General features: G+C 33.3%; 1 protein-coding gene across 2 annotated transcripts in view; it reads left to right on the top strand.

Annotated features, from left to right (window-relative positions):
• Window positions 1-18,398, top strand: part of LOC115877324 — a 32,167-nt gene that overhangs the window by 3,691 nt on the left and 10,078 nt on the right. For both annotated transcript variants that reach the window (XM_030893467.1, XM_030893468.1), the window contains exon 2: window positions 17,871-18,052. In XM_030893467.1, the coding sequence (XP_030749327.1) occupies window positions 17,910-18,052 (143 nt within the window). In that variant the 5' untranslated portion in view covers window positions 17,871-17,909. The remainder of the gene's footprint in view (window positions 1-17,870; window positions 18,053-18,398) is intronic.

Below are 18,398 nucleotides of genomic sequence, written 5' to 3' on the forward strand. Positions count from 1 at the left end.
TCCAAAACCTAGCACTTTAGGACAAGACGAACCAAACGAACTTTTTCACTTATTTTTATCTTTAGAATATGCTGCCGAAGTTTCCGGAATACAGTTCGGACCACCCTGTATAGCTCTTTGTCAATGTGTTATCAATCTCTATTACAAAGATTTATAAAACATAATTTGTGGAACAATTAAAATTGCAATTTTTATTTAATTCTGAATTATTTTATAATAACCATCTGGCACTGGTTGGTTCAACTGGTAACAATTAGGTTTTTGGTGCTATTGGTCATTGTATCCTTCAGTCGTTGATTTAGACACACGCTGTAGGCATTATATGGCTGGGGACCTCGGTTCGGAATCCGTATAAACAAGTAGGACCTGGCAGCAAAATGGAGACGTTAATACAATATGATCGAAAAAAAAACGGCGTCAGCGGTGGCTATGAAATGAAGATCGCTGTCATTTTATATGTAAAATTATACAGGGAATGTCATCGATCGTCATTTCCAAGCCAACTGGACGCCGATTTTTTTTCGATCATGTGGTTATAAGATACTTAACATTTTTTAGTTCATGTAGACGTCAAGACGTCTAGTAATTTTCAAAGATAGTAGATAATTAGCAATCTATAATGAGCTATTAACATTTTTAATAGTTAATTTAATTAACTTATTAATGAGAAAAATACATGCACATTTGTACGATTTTCGTGTTGTGACGCACGATGAAAACCGTTCTGTGGTCAACGTCCTAATTATGATGAAACACGTGGGCTGTTCAATCGGAATGTCTGTTTTGTTGGGCTAAATTTAGGCGCAAAAGACAAGAATTTACTTTCTATTCAATGTGAACAACCCGATGCCATAGCCACTATAGCCAATTATTCTCACGTGGAGTTTTTTCTTCTGCCGTCAGAATTAAAAAATATATACACCGCTAATTAATTAGAAGGCCTGGCTTTTTTTACTTGTTTTATATTTTTTAATTTAATAATAATAGCTAATTAAAACTATTACCACATCAATTTCAATGTAATCACGAAAGGAGTTTGTGCGGTGGGAAATATAAAAAGTTCCCAACTAATTGAACATTTTTAATATTGATAAACTGTTATGTTTTATCACTTTTTTATCACAGGGCAGAAGTAATTGTTATGGCAAAATGTATAAAATATTGATTTTTGAACTGAAGAAAGGAGGTGTTAGATATCAAGACACAAGTTCTTCATAATTCCATTTTATGTTCACGTGCCAATGTTGCTAGTGTATCTTTTGCAACCGGAGATTTCCTTTAGGACATCGGCTTTCATGAATTACTACGTCTACTATTACTACGTCTTACTAAGTCTACTACGAAATTAGCAGGGATAACTTGGGCCCGCATAGCCAACAATAGACAACAATGGGCCCAACTACAAAGATATTATCTAAATGTGTGAGAGAGGCTACACCATAATTGGAAATGGTTGAATAAGCTGAAAATGATGATGCTGAATTGAGAGAGATAGGAATATAGGGACTATAGGGCCTAGGCAGCTGTTCTCAGCTTTCTAACTTGCATTCCAGCATCGTTACCTAAATATGCAAGTTAGGGCGTTTCAAAATAATAATAAGATTTGCCTCAATTTATTTGTTGTTTTTCCATTATAACACGGACATTTTTCTTTTTATTTTTGAATTTTAATAATTTTGGAATGGTTTGTTTCCGCAACATCCTTGCAAGTAGATTTATAGGAAATTTCACGCTCTACAAAAAACGTCTGAAGGAAGTTCCTTAGATCAACCTTTTCAAAGATATCAGCGATCAAAAATAACAGCATTCGAAAATTTCAAATATTTTCTAATAAAACTACAAAAAAGTATCATACTCGATATTTATATACCATATTATAAATGACCTAAATACGAAATATTTTCATGGTGTCCGTCTGCCTGTCCGTCTGTAACACGATTAACTGAAAAACCTCTGTTAAAAACAAGAACCTTTATTCTTCCGCAAAGATAAAAATCCATAGACGCTAAGTTCGGCGGTCGCGGTGGCCTCCCCAGCCGTTGGCGGCTGGGATCTTGGTTAGCTATTCAATTATGCTCGAAATTGGCTGCAAAAATTTGCTGATAACTTCAGCGTTCTGAGGCGGTGCCTCGTCTTGTTGGAAAAATATTTTTCGAGTTCCATTAGGGGCAGATCATCCAGGGGTCTAAAGCCTACTAGTTAAAAGTGGCGAACTTTTAAAAATTCTGTATTTCGAAGGGGACTATAACAAAATATCAAGTGTGCTATATTTTTGGAAAGGCAATTTTAAGTCTTTTTCAGTTGATTAAAAATATGCAGGGTGTCCCAAATAAAAAAAAACAATTTTTCTGTTGATAGCTCTTAAATTGTTAACTTTAACTTTAAAAAATTATACTTAAACCATTAAATTCTGCGTAAACGATTTGGAAATGTTTTCATAAAAATACAAAATTTTTCATAGCAAAAAAGTTACAGTGGGTTGTTAAAAATGCACATTTTTGAAACAAAAACCGTAACTCCGAAACGGTATCAGATATCCATGTGCGGTTTGGTTTGGTTTGGTGATATTAGTTTTCGTCTATCTCCTATAGAAAAGGGTGTTTCTCTTTAAAAACATCCAATTTGACCCACCCTGTACATTATTCTAATTGATTTTATCTTATTTTAAATGTAGGTAACAGTTATATTTACTTTTACTTTCTCCATTTCTTTTACGATGATGGTTAAAATGTTAGAACGTTGTCTGGAGCATCCCTGTTTCGATCACTTTCAAGCTGACTAATTTCTAGTAGTTTTCTGGTTTCCCCAATGTAACATTTTCCGAATTTTCAATTTTCTTTCACTAATCGTAAAAAATATTTCAACTACAAACAAATTTTCTCGTAAATGAAAGGAATAAAACTACACTTAAATTAAATTGCAATATTAATAATTCATGTTGTTTGTTTACTCGACTGTTTACTAAAGTGAAACGACATTTTTTCCCTGACAAAAACCTTTTTGAATTGATAGCTATGCAAATGCCACATTTTCACCTCACTCACCATTGAAAAAGCCAAGATATCGCGGCTTTCTCCATTGATGACATAACTTCCTCAAGTTTATTGAAATGGGACCTGTTCTAACGTACAAGAAAGCTGATAATACATACCTTACACAAGACGGTACTTTCCCATTAAATTCGTATAGCCAGTGCCGTTTTCTATTCATATTAGAAATTTCTTGTCTGTTGGATAATATGTCGTAAAATGTTTGTTTTGTTTGTTCCTTTGAGTTCCTTATTTCACTTTATCGTTAAGTATTAATTAAAGGTACATAAGCAATTTATTTTTACTCGTTATCAATCGTTATAGCATTTGAGTTGTATATTTGAAATTGTGTAATAATTTGCAATTTGGAATGCGTTAAAGAATGAAATCAATCTTCAGGTGAATAAGATTCGAATGTGGCAGTGATTTCCAAGTGGATCATGTGGATCCGAGGGGCTCATGGAAGATTCGAGGGGATCCATGGAAGTTTATCTGGTTTCGATAGTAAAGATCAAAAATGTTGGTTTGGCTTTACCTACCAATAGCCCCCCATACACGCAGGGGATTTTTAAGCGATCGGTCCCGCAGTCCAGATATGACATCTTAACCGACCAAGTCTTGATTTGCGGCACACAAAAACCGGCTAAATTCAGAATCGGTAAGAAGTTTAATTTGTTCAAATTCCTGGATGGATGAATTTCCATAAGTTCATGTTTTAGTTCTAGTTGTTAATTCTTGTTAGTTTATTATGTTCTATTTTGGTTACCCGTTTGTTACTTTTATTTTTTATGGTATTTATTTTATTTTTTTATTATGGAAGATTGGTTGGAAAAGTTTGGACACAGGGTGTACGGAAAGGTCATGCTAGAGTGTACTATTTGGGCTATTTGGTACTACTTTTTGTTCGCGGAGCAATAATTTCGTGCATGAAAAGTAGTACCAAATAGCGCAAATAGCGTGCTCCACGAACCCACCATTAGTTTCGACTACCGTTATTTTTTTTATAATACCATTATACCGATATAATTTTGTGTATAATACCAATTACCAATATACGGTTTGTTTCATTCTCAACTCTAAAACACTATGATAGAAAAATAATGAACACTGGTCAATATTAATGCCGGGTTTATACAACATTTGCATAAGTCGCAATCATAATCACAGTCTTAATCATCGTCATAATCACAACGCAATTTTAATGTGCTTTTATAGAACATAACTTGCGCAAAGACCTAATTATTACTTAAAAAAATGTCAATCATTTCTAACTTTCAAGAAATCTTGAATTCAAGAAATCTTGCAAGGCTCTTGAAATTTCTTGCATATTAAAGTCTTGTCTTGTCTCGAAATTCAAAACAAGAAATTTTGAAAGTCTTGTCTTGAATTTCTTGCAACAGTCTTGGTCTTGCAAGACTTTTTCAAGATTCTTGTGCAACGCTATTCCAGAGTACAGATATTTTGGTATTCACAAACTTGCATATCTGATCTTTCATCGGGTTAGAACACACAATAATCGGGACTGCCCTTGGACTGCCATATATCCGATATTTCTCTGCGGTAGTCCACTAACGCACAGATATTCATGAGAGGTAAGGACTACGGCGGACCAAATCTTTTAAAAATACAATGTGTGTATAGGAGGCTAATGTAGGCAGATAATACACTATTCTATAAAAAAAATTATGGAGCAAAAAAATCCACTTATTTCGATGATTTTTGACATGCTGTATTTCGATGAAATATTGATGAATGATTAGAGCTTTACTTTTTATTTATAAACATTGGGCTTAGCCATACTTTATAGATGACAAGAAAATATCTCAGATATCCTGGCGACTGTGATAATTTCCAATTGGTATGATCATGGAAGCCCGATACAGAAAATATCATTTGCCAGAAACACTAGACGTTTATTTGACTTCATTTCGTTTATTAAGTGCTGTTTTACATGAAATGGATCGTCCGTCCGGAACGTCTGTTGGTTGAATAAGTACCATGAGTTTATATGAATATTTTTACATGGGCGTGGATTGGAATGGGACAGTTGTCTGTCATTTCAAATTCAAAATATTTTCTGTCGTTTTTTGGATGTCGTTGTGACGTATTCTGTGGCTCGTTGGACATATTTTAGTTTCTTAACTTTTCCTGGATATTCTGTACTATACAGGGTGCTAAAATTCGGGGTACGAGCATTGGTATCTTGGTAATCGTAATAGATAGGAACATGGTTAAATTGGGGCAAAGTTGGGCCATTGTACTCGGGAGACCGAGTTCTTTCAAAACCTAAAATAAAAAATACAGGTCCGTATTTAAAAAAATGAAGTTGGCCTTATCTCATAAATCATCAGCTAATTTGAAAATCTAAAATACTACCAGATAGCTTTAATAAAGTGGCTATGTGAATGTGCAATTAGTTTTTTGATTTTCTAAAAATTAACGACAGGAAAAAATAAAATTGATTTTCAAAATAATTTGTAGCACCCTGTATAGGCGTTTTCTGTCAGTCTCATTCTCAAAACTGAAAGATTTGTTTAAACATTTATTTTTTTTTCACGGTTAATTGATATTTCGTCGCTTATGTTCTAACTGAATGCTGAAAAGATATGAAAGCCTACAGTTGCTTCCCACGATTTATTGTTATATAAGTCGTAGGAAGAAGAGACAATCAATACTTCAATCGTCCCTGAAACATCGTTTAAATGTACTCTAAATTTAAGGAGAAACGCTGTTGTACAGGGTGAGTTTTTTTTTCGGTTTTACGGCCCAGCTACGCCGAAATACCGTTTCTCGATAGATCGCCGAAGTAAAGCGACGATAGATGTCAGGGGATGGACGGGCGACTGTCTGGAAACACCGTCGTGCTTTTGTTCCATGGCAAGAGTGTAAAATCTATTGACACACACTGCTCATTCACGCCCGTTTGAGGTCGGATGAGATCGAATATCTCGTAAGAGTCGATTTAGACACTCGCCAAGTAGGTAGGCCATTGACAATGATATGGTTGTAGACCGCGGTTCGGTTACCAAAAAAAAAACGATTTTCACTTGAAAAAAATATCTAGAAATCTGTATGGTGTTTCATCTTTATGGTCTATGAGATAAATATCGCCATTTCTTAAATGATGAGCGATGTTAATCAGACATTATGACAATTTAGATTTTGGATTCAAAGCAATATATCTTCGTTTTTATTTTAATTTTAAAAATACTACTTTGTAGTGTTTGACTATTTACTGTATTGAACTTAATAGAAATCTGAAAATTACTTTTTTTCTAATGTGAAGATTTTATAATTAAAGGACGTTTCAAAATCGGTAACTTCAATAATTCTGGGTGAATCTGTTCTTAATCTGTGACTGTAATACTGTGTGGTGCTGGCGGTTGATGCATTTTTAGTAAAAGTACTATTAATATAAAATGAAGTTTCAATATTACTGTTATTTTCTATTAAAAAATGTTTTCGACTCAAAAAATAAGAATTCCAACTTTAGCATGGTTTAAAATTTCAAGCAAACTTTATTCCGAGTTTAAATTCTACATAGATATGTATATCAAAAGTTATACCAAAGTTTACAGAATATAATATTTACACTGTAATTACTGTTTTCTGTAAACTTCTGTTATACTATTACAAAATGAAAACTATATGGTTTGGGGATTCAACTAAATTTTATTAATTCCTTTTACAATTATTGTGACAATTTCTGCTTGAGAACGTATGAAACGAAAAAAAATATTTAACTGTATTGTGTATACTGAATGATTCAATATTCCGAAAAATCTCATTCCATAACTCTCATCAATTTCCACCTTTTACACTCTATAATGTATCAAGATATTCTACTACTAGGTATAACAGGTAATCAGGTGATCAAAAATACAATAAATTTAACTATATTAATATAATTTTAATACGGGAAATAAAATTCTACTTCTTAGAAATTACTAGGACTATTATATCCATACTTTTTTCAACTAATTTGTTTGAATAGTATAGACTAACACATTCAAAAAAATTATACTTAAAGACCCATTGGGTATGAACGCCTCCCCATTGTTAAACCTATTATAATTATTTTATTATATGCTAAAAAGGTATTTAGGATAATTTATTTACCTGTTAGACATACCAATAAGATATTACTTGATACACATTATTGCTAAATAAAATTAGTACCATTTCATGCCCTCAGATGAAGGCATCTATCAGAAACCATTGTAACGGTATGATATTCCCAAAACTTATAGTTTTAATTTTTCGAAGTTCGTAACTATAATCCATTAAGTAGTATACCTAACCTAAACCTACCCTTATTTAACCTAGTAAAACATTACGAAATCAGTGAAAAAGACTTGTTAAAGCAGTGCTGTGAAAAAAAGTGTTTCAACTATAAAAAGGAGCCTCCCAAGAAGATTGTTGGATTATTACTGGAGCGAGACTTCGAGGATAACAGCTGTCTGCAGGATTTGGAGAAATATGGACGTTTTTATTTGATTAATCTTTTTTAACATTTAAGGTATTTATTACAATTACTATTTTTCACTCTGTTGGGGGAATATTATTATAGAGTTATATAGTATAGTTTTCCTTTTAAAACGGTTATTTTCCTTTGAGGTTTGTGAGTTTCAGATTGGATCTAGTAGTTTTACTGTTATCTCCATTTAATATATCTTGGGCCATCTTCAAAAGAAAGTCACCGTGTCATGTAGTTTCAGTTTCAAAAATACGATTTTAACGGTAGTAAACACGTGCTGAACTTCAGCCTAATGTATTTGTTAGTTGTAAAATGTATTAATTTTTCTGTTCTGTGTTTTTTTACATGAAAATACATCTTTGGTTTGTATGGGAGGGGAAGGTTAATCGCCGCGACCTTATAGATCTATTTTGTTATAACTCATTATACAACCTCGGGGCTTTGACAAAAGCCAGTATTTACAGAGATTAGTTCTCCATCTTCGATATCAGTCGTACCCACAGTTCATGGTACGAATGCCCGTTGGTTTGGAGAACCTTTCATTTTACGAATAACGATACAATTTGTGTTTTACTGGTGTTTTTCAATCATGTTACCATCATCACTAGATGATTGAAACATTAGTTTTAATCATCTGCTGTTGATGGTAAGATGGTTGGCGAATCCTGCATTCAGAATGATGAAAAAACACTTGGAGTGTTATGATTAAATTCACTACCGTTTGTTTTAAAAATATATTCTACACTTATTCTACAATTTTTCACAACCTACTCCTTATTGTCGAATGGTTTTATCAGTGCAACTTCCATTCTAGAAAAATGGGTGCCTACTAATATGGTTTAAAGCCAGCTATTCTGATTAGAACTGCAACACCGAAACAATGCTGCATTTTTTAAAAAAAATATTTACTACATCTTTTGGTTTCTAAAGACAGAGTGCGTGTTATATCTGGGTTGAACTTCGTACAAAATATATCTACCATAAATTTTTAATGCATAGATAAAACATTGCAGTCATATACAAGCCAAAAAAAAGGTTATACATATAATAGACCAGAGAGAATTGGCGCAAATCAAGCTTGATACAATTTCTTCATCTGTTCCTACACGAAAATATATAAAAACTTCAACGTTTAACCATAAGATGGTCCCTACAATTTCTTTTCTATGTAATCCTATTCTGAATTAATATTAAACTCTCTAGTCTCTAGTCATCCAAGTCTATAGCTATTTAAAGTGAGCTTTCGTTAATACACTGAAATTTGTTACATCGAAAATTATATCATGAACGACTACAAGATAAACAACACTAGGTTGGATTTTGCTGAATGGCAAAACATATATGTATATAATCAATGGATACGTTTTTCAGTTTCAATCACTCTCAACATGATGAAATTTGCGGAGTATTCCTAACACTACTTATAAACCTTCGCTGTCTGTGAAGTCGCAAGTTTATGACTAATGCATTTTGATTAATAGGTGGATCTTCTCCCATTAATGAACCAACAGCTTTCCTTGAATGTATTGCTCTTTGGACATTATTTAGACAGATTAGCTGGCATGCACTGTCCTTTAACATGGAAATAAAAAGACATTTTCTCCAAATCTTCATTAATATACTTCTTATACTTACGCTACACATATTTTTCGTAATTATTACACCAAATTTGTGTAATTTGGAATTTAATAACTATATAAAGCTATTGGGAAATAGTAATATAGGAGTTAATATTTGAGGTAAATGCCTTGAACCGTCCTCCCAGATATAATACAGAATAATGACTTCAATGACTTCGACAGGAAAACTTAAACAGTTTCAATATATATCGAATAAAAATAAATTCATTTATTTTTGTTTTGTATAAGATTGCTCAGCTCTTTTAGCTATGCTCCCATAGATATCTTTAAACCCGTCCAAAATTTACTGTGCCTCTGTTTCTAACTATGTACGAAAGCGATGTTCTCTTATGGTTACGAAAATACTTGCTCTCAGAACGCATCTTTTACGCAACATGCCACAGAAGCAAGAAAAGTCGCTCTGGAATAGGTATGCTTAGTACTACACATGTCCAATTTGGTAGTCCAAAGGTAGGGTCAACAGAATTGGATATTTCTCCGTACTATTCGATTTCACAATAGATCTATATACCGATTTGGTCATTTTAGAAGTGTGGTCTGGATTTTAACGTGCAAGACAGAGAATAATATAAATTGGTTGACAGACAGAGAGGCAAAATCAAAAGCATCATACAGTGTTGCCGGTTTTTACGTTTGTAGGAAAATTTGTTTAGAAAAAAAAACAATTTTAAAAACTTTTATGTATACTACTGAAATGAAGATAATATATATAAGCTAAATATAATCTGTAGTAAAATGAATAACTAATTGTGAAAAATAAGGTCCCAAACCTAGATGCAACATTTTCCATAAACGTCTACTTGTGCGGTTTGAACTTTTCATGTAAAATCCGGCAATACCGCATAGAAGAAATGTATCCACCCAACTTTTATCTTTTTTTTTAATACATTTGATTTTCCATTAAGACGCATACACCTCTTACACGTTAAAATCCAGACCACACTTGTAAAATGACCAAATCGGTATAATCATCAGTTGAATTTCGATTCCTATATACACATGGCTCCTATTTTATCAAAAAGTAAAAAAATCGGTCTGGGAAATTAAAACAACTTTGGGTGCACGTCATCAGTGACACCATGCGTCGTCTTATGGAGTTTGCTTGTGGTCGTATTATGGTGTGCAACCAAAGTTATTTTAATTTCCCTAGTGGCTTAACAGACAAAAAATTGGCCTGTTGTGTAGTTTGCTCACCTTTCAACTGGGACCCGATTTATGACAAGCCTATACTCTGCGATTTTTCATCCAACCCGACTAAATGTACTCATCCTTTTTACCGAATTGGATCGTGTATAGCCGAATGGTTGTCAAGCAGTTCAATTTGGAACACAAATGGCACACTGAATTTTAGGCTTGCACATTGTTCTGGCAAAACAATGTTTATGCAGATATGGTGGTTTTTCCTTAAGTTTCCTCTCAGTTCTCGTTAATGTTCTCCTTGGAGACTGGAACTGGAGATAATTAAAGTAACTCATGATTATTCCGAAAAAGTTAAATCACTCGTGATTATACTTCGTGACGATAACCTCTTAAAAAAATAATTAACGAAACACTTACTTTCGTGATTCATTTTTATTTTTCTCCTTAAAAAATATATTGATAATCAGGAGTATTCATCATTTTTTATGCTCTAAGAAAAGAAATTTGACCTATCCATATTTCATAGCTGTAGTGTTCAGTATAGTATTTGTATTCTCCCACAGAGCTGTCCAAACAACTTATTTCACCAATTAACCCGAATAAGCCTCTGGAAAAGCTGTGCAACTCTGGAAACTGTAGACCTCTAATTATGTACTCCTGATAGTTTCTCGTTAAGGAGTGGCTAAAATAAAAAAAAACTGTGCACGGAAAAGTAGACATTTGCCAAATTAGTAGGCAGTTCTGACAGAAGACGAACGACTAGTCGAAACCAGTGTAAACAAGTAGGTTTCATTCATACATATCTTGCCATAAAATGAAGACAATAGAATTCTAAAATCAAATTAATCATATATAAAAGTTCCTACCTTGCAAAACGTTAGTTGATTTTGGAATAACGTGACACTTTGATTCTATTGTTAAACTTTGCTATAGATTCTGAACTCAAAAAATTTCTGGGCTCTAAATATTATGATGAGAATGAGGCTGTTGTGAATGATTTCCATATACAGACTGCTTAGATAACTACGGTAGATAACTATATAAGTAGTAATGATGCATTATGTAGTAAATATCTTCTTGGACTGAGACTGTCATTAATTTTTTAATTTTACACAGCGTTTTTACACTGACTATTGTAACTGATAATGAGTTAATTGAAGTACTTGTCAAACTTTAATTCTACAGCGTAATTGATGTAATGGCGAGTTTTCAAATAAAACTCAATTTTTTGCAAGCTGTTGCATATTTTATATTATACTTTTAGCGTTTGACAAAGACTGAATAAATCATAGTAGCATAGCCTATTCATTAGACAGCCAATCGACTTGCGATCTCCTACATGGATATAGTTTTTCTCAAGTCGGTTGAAATAGATTGGGATTCTTAATTTCGGCACTGTCTATGTTGGCATCGCCTGGACAAAGAGTCTCAGTACTTTCAATTGATTTCGGAAATACTATACTTAGATATTCAGTTATGTTATGTAACAAGATTCTGAGCACCATTGAAGCCTTTTATAAAAGCTATCGAGACTAGTGCTTAGTGCTTTGATAGCCTGTATATGTACAAGAACAGACGCGGCAGGTGAAGCGCCGGTACTGAAAAACTAGGGAGGTCGACTGGCTGTCTAATAGATAGGCTGTGGTATCACAAACGTGCCAATACAACAATGTCAATACAGATAAACACAGTAGGTTTAAATATTGTCTGCACCTTGTGGCGGATTCATTTTTTGAAAACGGGCTGGGTATTTCACCAGTGAAAAATAAAAATGTTACTTTTTGTAAAATGCTACAACATAGAACTCAGACAATGTTTTAGCTCGTAAATCAAATTTGTTTGACGGACAAAAAAGCTTTACGTTTCAGGAGATTTATCGTATCGATAAGAGACAGTCTTGGGTCGGTACTTAAATGTCTAGGAGTGAATCGCTGTGGCGATCTTGTAAGTCGGAGAGAGAGAAATTCGAAGTGTTTATTACACAATCATTTCATTCGATGCAACATTTCATGCGCTTGGAAAATACTTGCTCTTCATTCTTTGTTCAGTACATCTTATTGTACAGAGCGTATAGACTGTATTCTTCGTACGCACGAAAATCGGCACGCAAAACCACACCTTGCCGACTCTGTATATCACCCTCCTCAGAAGCAAACAACAAAAAGAATAAAAATGTTATTTAAAAAGTATGAATATATCTACTTGGAGAATACTTTGTTTTTTTTAATAGTTTTAAATCTAGTAAAATGTTTTTCTTTTATTTTTCCTTCTGACGACGCGACGAAGGGGGAGATTATACTTACATACATCCTCAAACTTCAAGCAATATTTGTTTACAGGTAAATTTGTTTTACGAGTAAAAACATGCTATTTTGCACTGGTTTGCGTTTGGATTCTACGCAGTGGTATTTTGCAAAAAATGTATTTTTAGATTTTTCATCCAGTGGCGAAATACCCAGGCTTTTTTCATGAAATAGTAGGTATAACGCAAACTGAATATTCACAGAAGCCTTACAGGAACCATACAAAGAACATTTTGTTTTTTGGATAAAAAACTATTTTTGAAGCAGAAACTCTGTGCTGACTTGCTGACCGTTACTTTTTTTATCGTATCCTAGAGTGGGTTTTGTGGCTTTATTTTGCAAATAAATTTCATCATCCATATCTAACATTTTAATGTATAGATGTTACATTCGAGGATAACCTGTCAGATATAACGTAGTTTTGCCGATTGAATGGTGAACGATTGCGACTGGTTCTGTTCTCATCTATTTATAGGGTATTATCGGGTACATATTATGACGTTTTTTTTATAGTTTCTGATGTTTCCAGGAAGGCTTGTCCTCGGTATCTTGCGCCAATCTCATTCTCTGCATAATCTCTGCCTGCAGTGACTAGTATCTACTACAGTCAGCACACTCGTGCCATTCCTGTCACTGTTTAAAATTTATCATGTTTTAATCGTGCCATTATCACATTCGTGTTTCGTCCAAACCAAACTAAACCCACCGACTAAGCGTCCAACTTTTTTTGTCAACTGAAAAATATTTTGTCTTGTTCAGTGACAAGCATTTCTTTGCGGAACAACAGGCTTTGTGGGTCTATGGGGGGTGTCAAAAGTTAATACCAGTTATATTAATAAATAAACATAGTTATGGAGGGGAATAATGAACATATTTTAGAATTTGTTAGTGATGTTACAGTGAAAGTCGGAAATCCAGTAAACATTACTAATCACGGAGAAATGCAAACAATTACGTATTGGACTAGTGAATGTCATATTAAAAAATTATTGACTTTTACCAAAAAATTTTAGCGGTCGCTAGTGACAATAACATTTACTAATAAATAACATTATCATTTTATTGTACCTACAATAGGTAGTACTTTGGTGGAAGTTGGAACATATAAGAATTTTAAGAACATTGAATCCTCTCAATATTTAAGCTGAAGAAAAGGATAAGAAAATCACCAAAATTAAAATATTTGTCCTTATACTTCATCTCAAAAAGCATCGAGACAATGGACACGATGCACCAATAAGTTTTGATTGCTTTGGTTTCAACCTTTTTTTATATGATTGCTTGTATAAAATTGAATGTGTCAGGTCGAATTTCCAGTCAGCTGCTGTACCGATCAGCTCTGTTCGTAATTTCAGAATAATAATTTAACAGCAGCTGCTAGAAGGTCAAAAAGTAAACCGAATTTCAATGCTATTATTTACTAATAAGATCCAAAGTTTGTTTCAAAATTGGCTATTGAACTTAATGGCGTAGTGTTAGCAAATCAGAAAATGCGAGCTTTTACTAGTAATTGTTAACATTTACTGATTTCTGGTTTTTACTGTAATGTGTAAAAAATATCCAGTTCTAAACACTCCTATCATCAAAAACGCAATAAATTAAATGACGGTTTCTCTACTCCGATTAAGAGATACCATCCACTACCTTTGACGTCTTTTTGTTATCATTTGTCAGCAAAATTATACATGACAGCTCAATATTGGAACCTGCGATGTACGTAGTCTTTTCTCCATTATGAATTTTACAAGACTGGTCAACGTTTTACAACCAAACGCTGGATGCATTGTCTGTAGGTACACGTTTAGCAAACGTTCTGACCACAAACATTGTGGGCAAATATTGCAACACCAACGTTTAAGGGCATTTGATGCATAGTCTGGAGCCGGCTTTAGTGTGGGACTCTTCAACTTTTTTTCATCTACAAGCTGGTCATTATTTCCATAACTATATTTTTAACAAACCAAAAAGCACTAAACTTTTGTTACACAAATAAAATAGTCTGTTTCCTAAGGGATAAAACAACAGATAATATTATTGATCATAGAAAAAAATATAAAAATACTAATAACGTTTTTCAAATATATACTATCATAAAACATGATAATAAATAATCGTCTTGTTAAATTATTTTGTGAGAAACGTACTCATCCATTGTTTTAGATAAATACACAGAACATATCGTATGATCAAATGGATTCTAGTAATTATCTAATATTAAACCTATATTAGCAAATACTCGGAAACATGAGAGAACTTAAGATAATACTGTAAGATGGCCTAAACCTTGAATAAAATTGTATGATTTATTTTGATGAAGGTATTAATAATAAGACTAAAGCCTAACAATATATTTTTACCTCTGTTCTTAATTTTAAGATTTATGGAGTCTACCTAGTGCGTACGAACAAATATAGCCAATTTATAATATTCAACGACTTTTCTTCAGACGTTATATAAGTGATATTTCTCGATAATGTCATTTATATGACTGGAGGTGCCATATCGCTGTAATTTTATATGCAAAATTATATGGGGAATGCCATCTATCGTCATTTCCAAGCCAACTTGACGCCGTTTTTCGATCATACGGTATAAGTTCACTGGTATAAGTACTGTATGATCGAAAAAAAAACGGCGGAAAGAAGCTTAGAAATGAACAGCGATGATATTCTCCATATAATTTTACATATTAAATGACAGCGATCTTCATTTCATAGCCAACGCTGATGGTTATGTGTTATAACATAACCGATTTGTTTAAAAATACTTTGCGAATATAATTTTAATATATTATATTTAAAAAAAAATATTGTGAAAAGATCTTCCTTATTTTCTTTCCTCGAAAATGGCTTAAAAACATTTAGTTAATGAAAACCGGAGTGCAGGACACTTCAGGCAGAACACTGGAACAGCAGGCTAAAATTATATTGTACTAAAAAGTGAAAGTGAATATGTAATAACCAAGCTATACAGGTTGTTAATTTGTTTATTACTCGCGGCAAGAGCTTTATGGTTGAAATATGGCAACCTCGGCCCGCTCGTCGATAGACGACGCGACGGGACGAGACGCCAGAAAACCCTATAAGTGCATGCGTTCTCAATATACAGTGTTGCCATTCTGTTCCCCTATAAGTAACTGTCCAGTTAACAACCTGTATAGTTAACAGATAAAATTTTGTTTATAGTTATAGACATATTTTTTCCTCTTATATTTTTTCCCTTATATTGATAATATAGCTCCCACTCCATAGGGTGTTACGCGAATGGCTTTCTACTTCGAACTCTAAACAGACGTACGATTTTTTTTGCATATGAATCCATAGCGAACTATTCGAATTTCGTGCATCTCTAGAAGATGAAATTTTTGTTTAAACGTGAACAATAGGTCACCCCTCTAAGAACGCTGATATAGAACCATCTAAATTTTGTATACTCATGATATACTTGTGTAACTTAGAGCTCTATGCACTTCCTTTGCTTATCTATTTAAGGTTTTATTAAAAAAATTACCTCATAAATTCTAATATAAAACTTTGAATTGATGAGCGTGATTGCGCATTGTTCTGGTATGTTCTAATCCAAACAGGATGAAACTGATATTTTAGCAGCAAGAAAATCGGCTTCAACTAGATAGACTTATTCCACAATGACCTGTGCCATTGTCGACAAGTAGGATATGCACCACAACTAGAAAATGCCATTTACAGTGTGTTCAAGCATGCTGGGAAATATTTATTTTAAGTTTTTTTCAAATGATCTGAGGATCACGGATGGGAATCAGTGTATTTCATAAATTCATATAGTTTAATCAGAACTACAAAAGATATAGATTTTTTGAAAGACTTATTTTTTCTCTTTATTAAGAACTTCAACGTTAGTCAGGGGCTTTATAAATCGCCCCTCTCCGCTACATAGTCATAATTTTTATAACAATACATGTTTCGCTTTTGCCGGCATACATATTATTTTGATCAGGCTTAAATTAAATATGAACGAAGTGTACAACTGTTATCTTCTCACCTAATGTGACGTCGTTTTCGTTGGTTTGCATACTGTATTGTGAAATATATAGGGAGCAATTTGAAAAACAATAATCGGGGATATATTTTAGACAACAATGTTATTAGGAGGTTCTCACATACATTTCTGGGGATTAGATCCTATTGGATTCCTCAATGTGTATTTGATACCTGGACGACATTTTGTTTAGTTTGAAAGTTAAAATTATGTACTACTTTTCAAAAAAGGCCATGCAGTATCTGAAAAACTATAGGATTTAAGATTTTTTCTTAAGAGAAGGCAAAGAGCTATTCAACGATGTACCACACAAGGTAGGCTCGTATAAAAAAATTGTGGTAGTTACCCCAAAGGGCGAGACGAAGTAAATCAAAAAGCACGATTTTGTTGATAGCATTTCCTAATAACCAGTTATCCTAATTGTTACTTTTTAAACTCTCTGTATTTATTTTTAGTTATTTAATTGTGTTATTTAAACAATGATAATAATAGTATTTGTTATATTTTTGTACAATATAGGTATTGTGTAATATGATGTGTAAACATTTTTTTTGTTGTTTACATCAAGTTGTAAAAAAGAAAAACGTAGATACAGAAATAAAATCGATGATTTTTTCAAAAATTGTTTTTTATTTGATAAAATCGATTCGATCGATTAATAGTAGGGTAGGCAACCTAACCTGTCGCATGTAAAGTATGTCTTACGAGAGTATAGTATAGATGATAGTGACAGATTTCTGTCATTATAATTGACAGGTTGATATGTTGTCTGTGAAAATCAGCCTTGGCTCGTTGGACATACTTGTACTCTGTATGTAATCAATTTTCACAAATACATATACGTCATCTGTATTATATTCATGAATCCAGCCCTATTTGAAACGTTTTTCTCAGTACTTGGGGCAAATGTACTCAAGGTAGTTTGCCATCGTCTTCCTTCAAGTGACAGCTTGATGGTAGCAGTGTTTAGATAAATATTTTTGTTTAAACAAATAAAGCGACGGTACTAGCTAGGAATTAGCAGTCAAACACACTTGCAACTGAGTCAGGACTGGTTACAGTTCACCAATAATAACTAGTAATATAAGATAAATATATCGTATTGTATTAACAAAAAAAAATGAATAAATAATGATTTTCAATAAAACATGAGTTTTAATTTACCAAACTTCTAAATTAATTTAATTATTGTTATTCCCTCTTCCTTTCCAAAAGACAAAAGCAAACCAAAACAACATGACCACGGTCGACTTGTTCTTTCTAGGTCGCCTGGCGAACGTTTCGATCTTGCATCATCGTCATCATGAGCATCATTATCAGGCTGCAGAACTTGCCGTGGTCGGCCAACGCTCTGGATATCAGGCAGTACTTCCATGGACTGAGCATTCCCGAAGGAGGGGTACACATCGTCGGAGGGGAGTTGGGCGATGCTTTCATCGCTTTCAGGTACAAACAACTTTTCATTTTATGGGGGATACGAATGTCTTTTTCAGCAAAAAAAAAAATCTGCGTACAGAGTTTTAATGCCACCTTAAATTAAATAAGTATAGAACAGATAGAGCTTACCAACTTAGATAGCCTAAGTCATTACGTCACGTCAATGAGATGAGCTTAAACTTTCCAAACAAGGCGCTAAAACAGGTTAAAAGATTATAAGCAATTTTACAATTTTATTTCTTTCAATTCTTCGTTCTTTCATCGTTCTTCATTCTTTCATCTATGAGCAAATAAGAGTTCTCAGGTATTTATTTGAATATAACCTGTGTCACTGAAGAGGATTTCCTATAATTTG

Source organism: Sitophilus oryzae, unplaced genomic scaffold (assembly GCF_002938485.1).
Source record: "Sitophilus oryzae breed Bouriz unplaced genomic scaffold, Soryzae_2.0 scaffold_1443_pilon_pilon, whole genome shotgun sequence".
Taxonomy (NCBI): Eukaryota; Metazoa; Arthropoda; class Insecta; order Coleoptera; family Curculionidae; genus Sitophilus; species Sitophilus oryzae.